This window comes from Gymnogyps californianus, chromosome 5 (genome assembly GCF_018139145.2).
Source record: "Gymnogyps californianus isolate 813 chromosome 5, ASM1813914v2, whole genome shotgun sequence".
In the NCBI taxonomy this organism is placed as follows: Eukaryota; Metazoa; Chordata; class Aves; order Accipitriformes; family Cathartidae; genus Gymnogyps; species Gymnogyps californianus.
In genome coordinates, this window is record NC_059475.1 from 40,999,506 (window position 1) to 41,015,985 (window position 16,480).

The 16,480-nt window shown below is 36.3% G+C and overlaps 1 protein-coding gene across 5 annotated transcripts in view; it reads right to left on the reverse strand.

Moving 5' to 3' along the window:
* The window catches only part of HECTD1 (HECT domain E3 ubiquitin protein ligase 1), a 64,096-nt gene that overhangs the window by 1,107 nt on the left and 46,509 nt on the right, over positions 1 to 16,480 (reverse strand). For 4 of the 5 annotated variants that reach the window (XM_050898399.1, XM_050898398.1, XM_050898401.1 and 1 more), the window contains 15 exons: positions 14,764 to 14,897; positions 12,825 to 12,981; positions 11,755 to 11,977; positions 9,086 to 9,140; positions 8,665 to 8,847; positions 8,109 to 8,319; positions 7,941 to 8,026; positions 6,685 to 6,812; positions 4,561 to 4,762; positions 4,279 to 4,416; positions 3,416 to 4,023; positions 2,231 to 2,309; positions 2,028 to 2,121; positions 1,569 to 1,719; positions 199 to 343 (listed from right to left, as the gene is read on the reverse strand). In XM_050898399.1, the coding sequence (XP_050754356.1) occupies positions 199 to 343; positions 1,569 to 1,719; positions 2,028 to 2,121; positions 2,231 to 2,309; positions 3,416 to 4,023; positions 4,279 to 4,416; positions 4,561 to 4,762; positions 6,685 to 6,812; positions 7,941 to 8,026; positions 8,109 to 8,319; positions 8,665 to 8,847; positions 9,086 to 9,140; positions 11,755 to 11,977; positions 12,825 to 12,981; positions 14,764 to 14,897 (2,594 nt within the window). The remainder of the gene's footprint in view (positions 1 to 198; positions 344 to 1,568; positions 1,720 to 2,027; positions 2,122 to 2,230; positions 2,310 to 3,415; positions 4,024 to 4,278; positions 4,417 to 4,560; positions 4,763 to 6,684; positions 6,813 to 7,940; positions 8,027 to 8,108; positions 8,320 to 8,664; positions 8,848 to 9,085; positions 9,141 to 11,754; positions 11,978 to 12,824; positions 12,982 to 14,763; positions 14,898 to 16,480) is intronic. The other variant, XM_050898400.1, reaches the window with a different exon arrangement.

The following is a 16,480-nucleotide window of genomic DNA, read 5'->3' on the forward strand; positions in this document are numbered from 1 at the left end:
CATTAATTCTTTTATATTCAAATATTAAGTCAGAGAACAGACGTGAAACAGAGGTTAGTACTGAAAGCTTAGCATAGTGTCATAACTTAAAAACCAAAAGGGGGAGGGGGGGGAAATCAGTGTTATTTCTTAATGTAGCAATGATTACATTCAAAAGCCAAAACAGTTGGTTTGAAGGGCAACCTGAAGAAGCCATACCTTGCGTACAACAGTGAGCCGGGGATGTAGGTTTGCCAGTCCTCCTGGTGGGAGTGTTGAACAACCAGTGGTGAACTGGAGAAAAGCCTTCCTTTCATCCGAAGACATACCACACAAAACTCTCACAAATCGAAGGAATCCAGGGCTTAAAATACATTAGAATAATTAGTTACGATAACATTACAAGAGAGTGTTTTTTCAATTTCCCTTGAGACAGGACAATTACAATCTTTAGTCACGTCTAAGCAGTCATTGTAAGATTCTAGTGCCTGTTCAGTATTGAGTTAAGAATAAACCATCATAAAACCTATAAAAATACTTCTTTAATCTGCCTGTTGAGTATTACACAGAAAAATGTAGGTAAATAAGAACTTTCCTCCATACTTATCTTGGAGAGTTATTCAGCTATCTTGCGTATGAATGGGTAGAGAAGTAGATAGAGCTCAAACCTATTCTATGAGAAGAATCCAACTGACTATAATCTTAAGACTTTTTCTGTACCACTTCTGCAGTATAAAGCCACTTCAACTTATATGTGATTTCATTTCTATCCTGTTAAAGACCCTCATGCGAAAAAAATAGGAAAAACGTAACAGACTACAATAGATCTTCAAGGAATCCTCCAGATACCACTGCTTTCATCCATACCAGCCCAGGGAGTAACAGGGAGGAGAGGGCATGAAGAAACCACAGCCTGCTGAAACACACCCTCAGGTATCAGGCACTGTAATCTCAGCTGCATCTTTGCATGCAGGGCCGGGTCAATAGAAGAATCCACACAGCATCTTAGACTGATTAGGGTCCTTCAGCATGCTTATACTAACACAGTTCCAGATGTAATTTGTATGTTATTGCTACCAAACATGACAAGCAGCAAAAAAACCCAAACACAACAAACCCCAAAACATTGAGACCACCTCCTGATAGCCCATCACCAGTATATTTGTTCCCTGCATAGTACATTTTCTTTTTTAACTACACTTGAAGAGAAAGAAATAAGAAATAAGGGACAAGTAAAAACTATACGCAACTGAACAGAAATTATAACCCCCACCAAAGATGAAAGTAACAACTCTAAAATGCTATTTTAATAGCCTGTATTAGTTAGCTGCCGTTACATTTCCACTAGTTGCTCACATTTTAATATTTTACATTTTTTTAATCCTCTCTCATCACAAAAACACCAAGTACCTTCTAACCTATCTGTTGTAACATACATGGTTATTTCATGTAATTTTAGACAACCACTTGCTTTTCAGTGACCACCAATCCCATCCAATTTAGCATCTTCATCTAATGAATATTCTGGACATTTTGTCACTTAACATATCTTTTGGCTACTATTTTAAAAACAGTCAGAATATAAGTACCTATCTCGTGTATATCCCAGTTTAGGTTCAGTATAATTGATGATATCCTCGGCTGCCCAAGAAGGCGACTGATTTCCACAAAGAATCATCTGAACTTCTTCATGGCTGAATGAACTCAGCTTCTCCATTGGAAAGACTCTATTGAAGCCATCTTTAATTTACACAAGATACAGTTATAAACAGAAGTCGAAAGAATGTTTATAAAATAATGTCAGCATTTCAATTATATATTAAATCAAACCAGAATCAATCAGCAGTTTCTTAATTAAGATAAATGGAACCTCTTCAAGATTAAGAATGGCAAAACTAATGCAAAGGTGTTATGAAATTAATCTATTGCATTCTTAATTTAAAAGTTTGTTTTTGAAAGCCATTCTATGCCACCACTTTAAACCAGCACACCCTGACCATCAATTAGTCCACCTAACTGCATACATCTTCTGCCATATTTAAGATTACCTCTGAATGCCTCCATCTGTTTCTGTATACCAGTATGCATGCAGAAGTCAAACATGAGATCTACATATTCCTCTGCATTATCCATTGTTACAGTCTGCAAAGACAATAGATAAATACTGTAAGAATTCACTTTGCATTAGAGTTACTGCTGAGATTGAAAGTTTAACTGCTGTTTAAATTGTAACAGTAGGTTGTTTCCTTACCTCATCTTCACCACCTGGCTTGAGATCCACAGCTGTAAACCCATATACTTTGGACGAAGGGCAAAACTGAAAATTTAGACTTCAAAATACAAAGATAGTTACTAATTGCAAGCAAGTCTGCTACTGCTTTCGCAAATACACCAGATTTATAAACTGCACCTCACACACCCAAAAGCATCTCACTACATTTCAAACCGCTGTTTGTGGATCATTTTGTATATACATGAACAGTGGTACCACAGTACAGAACTACAATTAGTAACGGACTACACAGATAATATAGGTTTCAAATCCACGGTATGTACATGCATGTACTCATTCACTATTTATTTGGGTTTGATAACCATTGAAAATTTCATAGTTTGATATGTTTAAGTTATCAGCTTCAAAACTACTCAAACTGTTTAATTCAGTTCACAAACTCAAAAAATTGTTTACATTAATTTCCAGCACTAACAGTTATAGAGCCACTTAAAATATCAGGCATTTAGGCCCTTCAATGGTGCTACTTGCTTTCTCTCTATAACAAGCCATGCTAAAGTCCGCAAGGCCATAAGCGATTACTGAACTCTGACTATGCAATCCTTGTGGCACAACATGATTTTAACAAATAACCCGTAATATTAACAGTAGAAAAACTACCATTGTTTCAAAAGAAATAATTTAAAACTGCAAAAGAAGACATCCTGACGCAAGTTTACACAGGTATAAGCACTTTTATGTCTTTAACATTTGCTAAAAGTTAGCACATGTTCTGTTTAACACGGATTCAGACACTGCACTGCATGTCTATTAACGCAATCTGAAATTTCAATGTCCTCTTTAAATGCTCTCCAAAAAACTTGATAAATTTCAATAGTTATCATAGCAAAGAAATTACTCATTCACACTTTTCTAAAGGTCTTTACAAGTATTTGTGTGTTTCTAGAGAGTCATACAGCATTGCAGTGCAGCCACATTTAAGTTTAAACATTAGGAAACTGAGCAAGTGAGAAGAGAAAATCCTCAAACTAAGGAACAAGAATACAGCTACAGATGGCAAACTGGATCTTGCTGCATCTCTAATGACTCCTCCTTGCAATGATACTATTTAAAATAAAGAAATGTTGTTTCATTATATGTGTTGACATTTGTCTCTAACACAACACTGTTTGCATATTTATAAATAAATATGAAAACTCTTACCCCAAATCCTCTATGCTAAGTGGAGGCCCCGAACCTGATGGATTCTTCAGCATTAATTCCTGTAGTTTTGTGTTCTTTTCATCTTCTGACAGACTTTTGTTGCTTAAAATTTGACGCCTTTTAATTGCAAGGTCCTTAATTTCTTTTAGAAACCTAGCTCTATGTGGATTTACTAATTCAAAGTCTTCCCATGTTAAAATGCCATTAAACCAGGCAGGAGGTTTAGGTTTTGGTGGATCAAGAATAAATTCTGATTTGGAGTCTTCTTCCAAACTTCCTACTGACAGGGAATCATGCCCTTCTTCTGTAGAAGCCTCTGACTGACTTTCAGTACAGTGCAAGTCTCTGTCGCCCCGTGATTCATATATCAACTTACTCATGTTACTTTTAATGTCCCCCATACACATGAGTTTAAAAAAAGGCTTAGAAATGGGTAAATCCACAAGTCTATTGTCCTGAATGCATTTAGCCAAGAAAATTCCAAGGAAATGAAAGAGTTTGGTTATTCTTTCAAGTTCATCACTATCTTGTGGGAATGGTGCTGTGAAAAGTCCACATGATCTCTGTACATAGTAGCCAGGGGGTTTCAATCCACCACCAATATCAACCTGATTTAAGAGACACATACAAAAAAGTTGACATTGTTAAAGGTGAATTTAATTATGTATCTGTGCTGTTTAACTTATTATACTCTACTTCTCTGTTAAAAAGAGAACAGGTAAGAAAGCAAGCTGTGGAGCAGAGTGGTCATTCTTTACGATGATGAGTGGCTGCTCACTGATCATGTGTTCTTCCCTTCCTGGATACCTAGCTCATTTTTCTCTTACACAAGTACTCAGTTTAAAATGCAAATTGAAATATACCTGACGAGACTCATCATCTGGAAAATCGTCATCACAAAGCCAAGCTCCCAAATCTGTCCTCTGAAATTCTGCTGCCACCAATGCATAAAATTCCAAGGTAGGACCGAGGCCTGTTCCTTCCTCCCCTAAGAACTCAACCTAGAAAAACATAAAGAATGTTAATAATAAAAGAAAATCCTAGTGAAATGTTCAGTGTTGGTTATGGAACAGGATATTCAATATCCCGGCCAGTACATTAGAAATAGCTATCTAACCTCGCTCTGCTAGGCAGATATGCTTTACCTCTAGAACAGATTTTCTGTCTGCATGAATCTGCATGACATTTTCTGCCCATTCCATCAAGGATTCACCTCGCGGAACTTTCACTCTTTCATGTTTGAGGCGTCCAACTCTGAATTCTCCTGGATCATCACGTCGCACTGTGCTTGTGGTCCTTGTCCGTTCAACAGTGGCTTCACGTCTGTTTTGTAGCCATACAATTGCTCTGGAAAAAAACAAAAACCAGTTGTTTACAACTTCGATGTGTACCAGCATGAAAACGTGAAAGTAGCCACTAAGAAAAGGTTACCTTGTTAAGTACTGATTACCTCCTTCTAATTATTTTATTTTTTTTAAGTTATATACTGAAGTATTTTTCAGAAATATCTGAAATGCCCAAATATGGGCTGCTTTGTATTTTATGAGTTTAGAAAACTAAGTAATTTTTAATTACTATGAAGGGCCAGCCGTAACTTCTGATGTAACAGATAGCACCAATGAAAGCATACAATTCTTGATCCTAATTACTATAGTTTTCAAATTACACTGGAATGAACAGAGGACAGCATTTACTGTAGTACTTTTTAATCACAGATGCTCAAAACTGTTTATAGACACTTAATACAACTTCCATTATATACTGCAAGGCAGTCGTACATCACCCCATTGATACTGACGAAGTTTCACAGGAAGATTTACTTACTTACACACTTATTAGAGAAACATAGAACCAAAGTTGAAGTGCAATCATACACATATAGGCCCTTATCAGTGAAGGAAGAACAGCCACCTCTAATAGCAGTACTTACGTGACGTCAAAGTTCGAAATTCTTGTATGTATTGTCATCTATGCAGCAATAAACTATCTACAAAGCTACCATCTGTTGGCTGTTTTGCAAGTATGGTCAAGTGTCATGACAGACACAGAGAGAGTGTACACGTCCACATGCGTGTACACACAGAGTTCATACAGAGTATATGAGTTTTAAGAACTATTTCCAGTATTTTAAGAGCTTAAGAAAGCTCTTTACTTACCAAGTAAATACCATACAATGTTTCCTGAGGAATCTCTTTAAAACATAAGTTTTTCTAAAACATTGCATTTTTTCAAAACAAAAACAAAAAAAACCCCCAAACACACATGGTCCAGTTTTCTGGACCATTTTTCCGTAGAAGTTCAATTTTTCCACATTAAGAAGATTTAAACTGATAGCTTGCAACATAATACCTTCTCTTCCTTTTCTTTCTTTTTAAATGCCTCATTTTACACTCTTCATGAGGCATTTCTACTGCGTATTAGACACAACAGTAATTTTTGCAAATCACTGTCTACACTTTTCTTCCTCTTTGGAAAACAAACCAAAAAAACCAGCCAAGGAAACCCACAAAAACTAATTCTTCCTTCTCATTACATAAAAGTAAGCTGGTAAAAAGGTTTACGCTGTCTACACACTCTCAAGGTAATCACTGCTGCAATCAAAATATTAAGGATTCCTAGGTAACAAAGCACTTTAGATGGTACCCTTAAATGTTTCAATGTCTGGTTTTGTTACAGTTTCATTATGCAGCTAATACTAACTTTTAAAATAGCATCTTTTTGTTAGATTTTGTCTATTTTGTTAAGACTTTAGTGAATTAAAAATAAATGAACCAAAACAAACAATCACCAAACCACTGCAGGATCTATAAAAATAAAAGATATGTGCTTTGGTGTGTGTTTTCAAAAAACATTTAATTCGCATTTATTTTCAGAATGTTTTCTATTTTGTTTCTCACTCCTTTATGCAATGAACTGCAACCCAGTTGAATTACTACCCGATAGGATAACCTAGGTAGAGGTATACAAGCAAGTCTTCAGCTAAAGTTGAAAAATGAAATTTCTTCAAAGGAATTTCCTGAAGAATAACAAACAGAAGGTAGGCTACTCATCATAAACCTCTAACACAACAAACAAGAAGTGTTTCAAGTGTCTAAAAGTCTTTCTGAAGTTTTCCATCTTCTTCCCTTTTTTCCTATGATCCAAAATGCTTTACATTTGGCAAGCAAAATCTATCTCAGTAGGATAAGGTCCTTTTGTCAATTAGCGATTAAAAAAACTATTATATATTAAAAAAAAAAAAAAAGCAGTCTTAATTTTTTTTTTTTTACCTTGATGCTCCAAATGCTGTACACGTGAAGTACAACTGTCTTGTTTCAAATGGAATTAAGAAAGGACACTTGCTTGTTAGCTGCTCACACCAGTCTGGCAAAGCTCCACTTGCTAGTGCCAAGGGTTCCTGTAGTTTAAAGCAAGGGAAAACAAAATAAAGTGTTTCTAATATTAGACTCAGGTTGTCCCAACAAGTTTGTAACTACATACATAGACACCCAATACACCCAAGTACGGAGTTTTCACCTGTTTCACCTGTGTAAGTTTCTTCCTTCTCAGCAACTGCCACTTTTTTTTTTCTTTTTCCTTTTAAATGCTATGAATGAGAAGTTCACAAAGTTTCTAGGACTCAAGAGTGAACACAGGGTGCTTTGGCACAAAGACACTGAAAGCTGTTGTAAATCTCTGGGGTATATACTACTCAAAGCACTGTGGGGAGATCTGAGTATACAATTACCTGGAGAGAATTACTTTTGAGTTTTGCCCAAAAGTGATTAGATATTACCTCCTCAATACCAGAAGGCACGAAAGAAACTTGGTGGTAGTAAAGATGATCCCCACTGAAATATTACTACAGTCCCTTCTAAAATAAAAGTATAATAAAAAAAGACTGTAGAAATTATTACTACAATGATATACAGGGTGCCTGAAGAGTCTTTAAAAGAACACAAAAAACTTAACTTTTTTTTTAATGAATAATTAGGGCAACTTAACTTTAATAAAAAAAAAAAACTCGCTCAAAAAGCACACAAGGGCCGAGCAAGTCAAGAATCTTCATCTTCTTTAAATCTTTGTTAAAGAAAATGTAGTTCTACTGAGGAACTACATCTTGAAGTTTTCCTTTTGACACATCTAACTGACCTGGTACCAATAATATGTTTTCTAAATGCTATTTTTGAAAGCTTTATGTGGAATGTATAAACAATAAAATGTTTGTGAACCTTAACACAATTAATTGCCTTTGTTACAATATCATCAGGCAGACACACATACACTACATTGTAACATTGATGTTTGGTGTAGAAAAAAAAATTATTCTTCATAACCAAAAGACAGAATCCTATTACAACTTTTTTCTTGATATGTTTTTATTCAGACCAGTATGTTTTTACAGAATTTACTCATCCAAAATATAAGGAAGTAAATATCACATCAAACAATTCAAAAGTCAAAATGGCAAAAAAGCTAATAATTTCAAAGAGTCTTAAAAACAATATTACATATATACGTTGTGCATAATACATTAATGTAATACCTCAATCTGTTGCAGAATCTTTGTAGTAATTTTTTTGCTTGTGAATTCATCCGGTGGAAAGTTAAACTGAGGATGCTCATCTCCTTCTGAAAATAATCAGGAGAAAACTTTTCCTTTATTTTGTTTTCATTAAAACATTTAAGAAGCTCTGCTAGATAACTAACTTACCTTCTTGAGAAGTTCGTGCTGTGTAAGGGTCACTGGCAACTATATACAAAATGCGAAGTAACTGTAGAACATCTTCTACTCCACAGGAGTTCTGCCCACTGCCAGCTTTGGCCTGAGGTTGTTCCTTTGCCAAACTAAGGATATCAGAATTTTGAAGAGTAGAAATGGCCCCTTGACTTAATCCAGATTTTGATCCATGTTCACAAAAATCCTGTAAAAAAAGAATTGTTAAGAATGAAAACTGCACGCATTACTATCTTTAGGACTGCGCACTCCCAAGTTAATGATTTGAAAAATCAGAATGGTTACTGTGTTTAACCTCAACACTTAGTTAAATTGTGGATGGTTCAAATCATGATTACAATGCATTTTAACATGACTATATTTAACAGAAGACATTAGGAAAAAAAAAAGCAGCAAAAACTAAACTTGACATCGCCATGTGAACATTCAACTTTCCTATCCATGTCATATCCCTCCTCCACAAGAATGTTTAAAGCTGCAAAACAAAGCACACAGCCATTCATAATAAAAAAGTTTGGATGCAGACATATACCTTGTACGCAGCTATGAGCTGGGAACAATTTCTGTTTTTCCTAATACTTTTATTAGTGCCGGTTAATTTCCAGTGGCGCAGGAAAGCTGAGTCTGCATTCTTCTGCAGGTAGGTTATCAAGTCATTCTTTGGTAATTCATCAGTGCCAAGGTACTGCTCCACATGCTCTACTGACCAGCAACCCTACAACAGGAACCACCAAATGTTGGGTTTTCCTGATTGTGAAGTCTTTAAGATTTCACATGCATTACATATTGTCTTTTTTAAAGGAGCATGCATTTACAAATATACTCACTCATATCCTTTAAGTAATTGAAAACTGTTAGTTTTTTTAATGTAGCATTTCAAAACCTGCAATAAGATTTGTTTTGCTTTTGTTCAAACAGCCATAAAAACATACACAAAGGCACAGAAGTCTTACCATTTTCCCACTTTCTTTCTCTTTATCAGAATCCTTCATTTCTCTGTACATGATTCTAGATATCAAAACAATGAGTTAATATTTCATAGTCATAGCACATCCTCTAAATTCTGAAGTTATACATTGACTTGTTAGACATCAATGACATCTAGACAACATGATGTAAAAAAGCAGTAGCAGCTGCTGTTTGCTGCACAGAACATCTGGGATACCCTGATGCAGCAAAGCTCTTAAACCCGTATTTAATTTTCATGATGTCAATATTTATCTTGCAAAGTATTTAATTTGTGTTTCCTTAAGTGCGGTTTGAGTAATCAAAGAACCTTCATTGTGCAAATTTCCCAAACCAACTTTAGGTTCTTCACTACACAGGCACCAACTCTTTGAGATTTTGAAGTCCTAGGGTAGTTTGCTGTATATTAACTTAGGAGATATGCAGATTTACAACTATTTCTCATGCTTTCTAACTAGAAAACAATTTTGTCACAGCACAGAATTTTTGATGCAAGGCAACTCAGAAAACAGGTGCAACACATGAGCACTGCTGAAATCTGAAATACAAAGTTAAAAAAACTGCAACCACCTTATTGCAGTTCTTGCTTTCATATAGGTTAGTTTTCCAGTATGACAGAGGTTACATTGGTGTAGTAAATGGAAAAATACACACAATCATATAGTCTTACAATTTCTGTCTATTACTATAAAGCTAGTAAGGTCAATTTAGGGTAGAGAGAATAGTTGAGGTTGGCAGGGACCTCTGCAGACCTAGTCCAATATCCCTGCTCAAATGTCATGTTTAAATGGAATTTCCTGTATTTCAATTTGAGCCATTTTCTTCTTGTCCTTTCACTTGTCGCAACAAAGAAGAGTCTATGCTCTGTCTTCCCTACTTCCTCCCATCAGGTATTCATACACGTTGGTAAGATCCCACAAGCCTTTTTTTCTCCAAGCTAGACAGTCCCAGATTTCTCAGACTGTCTTTGTACGACAGATGCTCTAAGCCCTTTAATCATCCTAGCAGCCCTTTGCTAGACTCACTCCAGTGTCCATGTCTCTCTTGTACTGAGGAGCCCTGAACTGGACATAGCACACCAGATGTGTCTCACCAGCACTGAGCGGAGGGGGAAGATCACCTTCCTCAACCTTCCTAATGCAGCCCAGGATGCTGCTAACCTCCTTTGCTGCTAGGGCCCATAGCTGGCTCATGTTCAACTTTATGTTCACCAGGACCCTCAGGGCCTTTTCCACCAAGCTACTTTCCAGCCAGCTGGCCCCCAGCCTGTACCGCCACATGCAGTTATTTTTCCCCAGCTGCCAGACTTTGCATCTCCCTCTGTGGGACTTCATGAAGTTCCTGTCTCCCCATTTCTCCAGTCTGATGAGGTCTCTCAGAACGGCAGGACAACCATCTGGTGCAACAATGACTCCTCCCAGTTTTGTTTTTGCAAGCTTGCTGAGGGTCTGCTCTGTCCCATCATACAGTTCGTTAATGTAGATGTTAAACAGTACTGGACCCACTATCAACCCTTGGGGTATACCAGCTGGCCTCCAGCTGGACTTCATACCAATGATCACAACCATCTGAACCTGCCAGTTAGGCAGGTTTCAGACACTATCTAGTCCACACTTTATTAGTTTGTCATTGAGGGAGAAAGCATTGAAGGTCTTGCTAAATTCAAGGAAAATAACATCTGCTGCTTTCTCCTCATCCACTGAGCTAGTCATCTTATCATAGAAGGCTATCAGGTTGGTTAAGCATGATTTCCTCTTCATAAATCCATGCCACCTACTTCCAATCACCTTCTTGTCCTTCATTGTTTGAAAATGGTTTCCAGGACTATTTCCATCACCTTTCCAGGGATGAAGGAGAGGGTCACCAGTCTGTAGTTCCCTAGATCTTTTTTGCCCTTCTGGGGAATAGAAGTGACACTTGCCTTCCTCCAGTCCTCAGACATGTCTCCCAATCACCATGACCTTTCAAAGATAATCAAGAGTGGCTAGCTCCTGTGGGTGCATCCCATTGGGTCCCATGGACTTGTATGTCCTGTTTCTTTTAAGTGTTCCCTAACCTTTTGCCCTTCACATCCCTCACCAGGTTCAACTCCACAGATGGGCTTTGGCTCTCCTAACCCCGTACCTTCACACTGGGACAATGTCTCTATATTCCTCCTGGGTCACTTGACCCTTCTTCCACCTCTTGTATGCTTCCTTTTTATGTTTTGAGTTCTGTTGGGAGTTTCTTGTTCATTCATGCAGGTCTCCTACTGCCTCACTTCCCACACATTGGGATGGATTGTTCTTGAGTCTGGAGGAAGTGATCCTTGAAAAATCAATCCGCTCTCCTGGACCTCTCTTCTCTCTAGGACTATATCCCCATGGGATTCTTCCAAGAAGATCCCTAAACAGACCAAATTCTGCTCCCTTGGTCAATTGCTTGACTTTTGAAATATTATTAAGAAGTCACAGTTGAGCATTAGAGGTTATGATTTTTTTTGTTTTGTAGTCACAGCACTAGCTTTAAAACCAATAAGAACATCCTGACATAAATGCAAGAAAAACTAATTCTAGCATTGCTTCCTACAGAGGAGGAAGAAAAAATTAACATTGTTTCACAACCGTTTCCTAATCAGTCACAGTGTTCTGTGTGGATAACAAACTTGTAAGCTTACGTGTATGTTGGCTCCCAAATACGTCTAAGTTTGTCAGATTTCACATTGCCATTACAGGAAAGCTGTAACAATTTCTGTACATAGTAAAAGATGGTAGATCGAAAGTTTGTGAGGGGCAGTTCTACTTCTCGAGTTGTTCCAAGACCTGAAACTTTCAAGGTAAGTGCTAAACGTGGCGAAGGCATGCACTCAACCTCTTCCAAGAGTTCTGAATGAGGTGTACCTGCATGTGAAAAATTCATTTGAGAAGCCATTAATATAAAATACATAATGTGTGATTAGTTGGCTTAAACATTAATAAAGTGGCTCAATAAGGAAGTGCGAAGACTTCCTGCATACATGCCAAAGCGATGATACCAAGTTGTAACTATGAACTATATCTAAGGGCGGTAACTGCAGCACTTACTTATGTGAGTAAAGCTAACAGGAATTGCTGAAATCCCTATTGATCCTTATGTCTTAATAACATCCTCTTTAACATTATCACAGCACATGCATTCTTCTTTTCATACACAGTATCTTCCTGTTGTATTGACTCCTTTCAGTTCATCAAAATCAACAGCGGCTTGTTTCCATATAAGCTAAACCTACTTATTCCTTTTTGTAACAAACAATTGGCTACACCCACACTGCTAAACAAGAATAAACTAAGGAGCAAGATCAGGTGCTATGCTGCTGGTTGTACAGACTGCTCAGTTACTCTATTAGCTTTCCCCTGGCCTCTGCTTTGGACTGTTTCAACAAGCCCTCTCCAATCAAAGCTATTCTGGGTAGCTCAACACAGATTATTCCCTGCAGGTGGAACCAGACATAGCAAGAGATTTATCACTAATCTGAGTTAAATTCATGAGTATGCTTATTTTACACAGCACTTAATTTACTTTTCCCTCAATAATGCTTGGACCTGCAGAGGCAGATAAAACTCTCATTCAAACAGAGAAAAGCCACACAGCCACAAAAGCATGTTGTGCAGGTTAATAGTGATAGGATCCCCAGAGCCCAATGGGCCCTTAATAGTGAGCCTCCATCCTAAAGCCAGATCAAGTATTGCAAATGTTTTGTCAGCATACCCGGTGGAGGGATTTCTAGGTCAGTTGTCTGTTGAACATTAGTACGACCAGGTCTTGGGTCAAAAGCAGGAACCAGAGCAGAAAATTGCCGTTTCAATACATAATCATCATCCCATGTTCTTCTACGGCCTCCTTTGGTTTCATACTCCTCTTCTTCCTAAAAACAGCAGTTGTTTTTTAGATTCTGCTACAAAGAATCATTTCATCAAAAATTTAAGTTAGTTAGGGAATACAGCGGTCATGTAAACTAAAATTGACACAAAACATATCAAAGCTGGCATGTAACAGTATTAGTTCCATTTAAGTGGTCAAGCAGAAATCAAGAGAATTACCAAACCACAGACATACAGAAATGAACATAAATGGGCTAACCTTACAACAGGTGTATTTACAATTTCTGGAAAGAACGAAACTTTCCATGAAGCACCAGAACATAGGGAAATACAGAGTATTGTAGACGAGCAAACTTGGTGCAGATGTTTTGTGCATTCCACAAACTTTGGAATAGCAAAGATTCAAATAAACCAGTGGTGTCAAAATAAACACATTAATTTTTCTGAAAACAAGAAGTATTTTTTTGAAAGTGTATAGATATATTGATATATAACGTATACACATTTTATCCAGAGATTAAATCAAATACCAAAATACTGGAACTATTACAGTGGGAAGAAATCTAATTTTCAATAAACTTTAGCAAGTATTAATTGCTTATGACTTTTTTACAGCAAGCTTTTAATTTGTTCAAGTCCTCACTGAGAAGAATTACATAGTATATCAGAAGGAACAGGACTGGAACCCAAGAAAGGAAAGCTTTCTTTTCCAGGTCTGATTCTTGCTGTGTAATCTTAAGCAAAGACTAATATACCTATTTCTGCGTCGTCCCATGAACAACAATAGTAACTCCATTTAATAATTTCTGAAAAGTGATCTACAATCCACAAACTAAGGTTATTGTTTGCATTGTAGATCCACTTAAGTAGTACTGGCTTTTCCATTCCTAACTTCGTATCTTTGTGCAGAAGATGAAATAATGAAATATTTAGTAATGTACTTGAGTTTCTATTAAAAGCACAATCACAGTCAGTTAAAATGCCAAGTATTTTGGTTCAAATGACTAAAAGTTTGCATATTAATTACAAGAGGAAGTTTCTATAATTCCATAAAACAGTATTTACATTTATGTAATAAACATTAAACTATTAGTGAGGTCTTATATTTTTCCTCTTAGACCTTGCAATATCCATTCTGATCACTTCAATGGTGTTAGAAGACCAAACATTATTCATACCACCAAAGAAGAACCAAATGAAAAGCCAGGACTCACGATAATGTAGGCAACACCCATGTGGACTAACTTGCTGGGTTTTGTCTTGCCGCCTACCCACAAAGTTATACCATTTCATCAGCCAGTGAACTAGTGATCCATCATTTCTACTGTCTGTCAACTTGTTCCCAGGCTGTTTTTAAGATGTTAGTTCTGACCTATAAGGTCTCAGGGTGTGCTGGTGTTCAAGAACACTTATCTGGAATAAACGTTGAAGGTGGTACAATCAAATTTGTACAGAAAGGGGACTGCCCTATTAGCTGTCCCATCTAGTGAGGTCTTGCAATTTTATCACACCCATTTGAATGCATGAGAAAACAGCTTTCTTAATACTCAAAATATATGCAAGAATGGGGAAAAGGGACAATGAACTGTCTTTGTAACATAGTATTCAGTTTGCAGCCCCCAAAAAGTATAACATGATTTTCTCTTTGGCATTTCATTTACAGTCTTAATAGACAGGTACTCCAGACTAGTAGTCTGAAATCTAAATACATTTGTTTTAATTAATGGAAAGATTATAGCTAGGACCCCATATTGCCAAAAAAATCTGTGAATTTTTAATGTATCTGTTAGTCAATTAAAATATCATCTATGCTAACTATACTGTACCATAACTTCCTCATATTCTTGATCTTCTTGGTTATCATCTTCATTTTCATCATCTTCTTCATCTGGTTCAGGTAGATCCTCATCATCATCTAACTCTGCCAACAGAGTACTAGCTCGGCAGCTATCAAGAAAATCTATAATACATATATATTTACATACAGAACAAAAGCCAAGAATAACTTTTAAAGCAAAATTTTGAAAATTAACAAACAGGAGCATTGGGAAAACTGAAAAAACACATCTCACAAACAAGAAAAAGAGAAAACTGAAACATTGCTTATGCCATAATAAGATCAAAAGCTGTGATAAAAGCATACACCTGATAAAAAGTCCAAGGGTCTAGTCAACAGCATAACTAACAAAAGAAGCACTTAACATTTGTATAATTAAGAGTGATCAGCAAGAGTGATCAGTTTCTCATTTGCTTACATCAAACATTTTATAATTACACTTACTTTAAATTACAAAAGATCGCAAAAAAAAGGGTACACAAATGTATACGGTCTGATTCTATGTCTAATTAATTTTAAAAACAGGTTAGTGATGTAATTTCCACTAAGAATGTATGGCTTAGACCTCAAATTACACTGTAAAGGACATTTAAAATAAACATTTAAGAGTTATATTTTTAAAGATTCAATTGCTAATTAATTTCTGTAACAATTAGAAGTAACAAGAAGCTGAAGATAGATATAAAGTTCAATTTCACCCACCTAGTACTAGGACTTAAAAACCAACCCCCCAAAACCAGAAAAAAAGTTCACAGCAACCCAAGGTGGACTGGGATGAATCTTTGAACTTTTTACATTTTTCTATACATGTATAAACTATCTGTACCACCCAAACACCCTTTGAGTTGTTGCCAAGGCCCCAACAGAAACTTTAAGGTAACTCTATTTGCCCAGTCGTTTATGATATATTTTAAGACTTGCCATCCAATCAAAATATCAAATAAGACTTAATTAAAAGAATAAAGGGAGATGGCATATGCAGGTATCTTAATTGACTGCCTCCAAGCGGCTCAATTCCAATATCCACTGAAATTACCAGATATTTTTCAAGCAATTTCAATAGGCAACAAAATAGAACACAATCTTAATCCAATCAAATTTTAAACAAATCAAGTATCTTTTCTTTCAAGAACATCTCACAATCCAATAAACTTTACATTAGGAAGTATTTTCCCATATCTAGTCCAGGTTTTTCTTGACTTCATTTCATCAACTTGATTCCTAGATACTATCAACCTAGTTAACTAAAATCTTCTTTCACAGTATTCATATCCTGCAGATAACTTCTGTCCTAATGTCTGTTTCTAGCGTATAGTGCCCACGTAGCTCTGGATTTTGTTCCTAAAATCATATAATCCCATTCTCAGTGTCACTTTCATTTCTGTGTCCTTTCCAATTTTTTGCAATTACTATTATGGTACTGAGATACTTGGAACCTCATATACTTTTACATGTATAACGTGCTTAATGGCAGATGCTTTTCAATCACTGAGCAATACAAGGTACCTCAGACTAAGCATGTAGCACACCTACACAACACAATGAGAAATAACATTTTGATTTTAATTAGAGGTTCATATGTGAACTACATTAGATACTAAACTTATTTGATTAAGGAAAAGATTAAGTGCCTAAATAAACTATACCATAAATAATAATAACATGGGATAGAAACTGCTGAAAATAAAGACCTGAAAACATAAGGA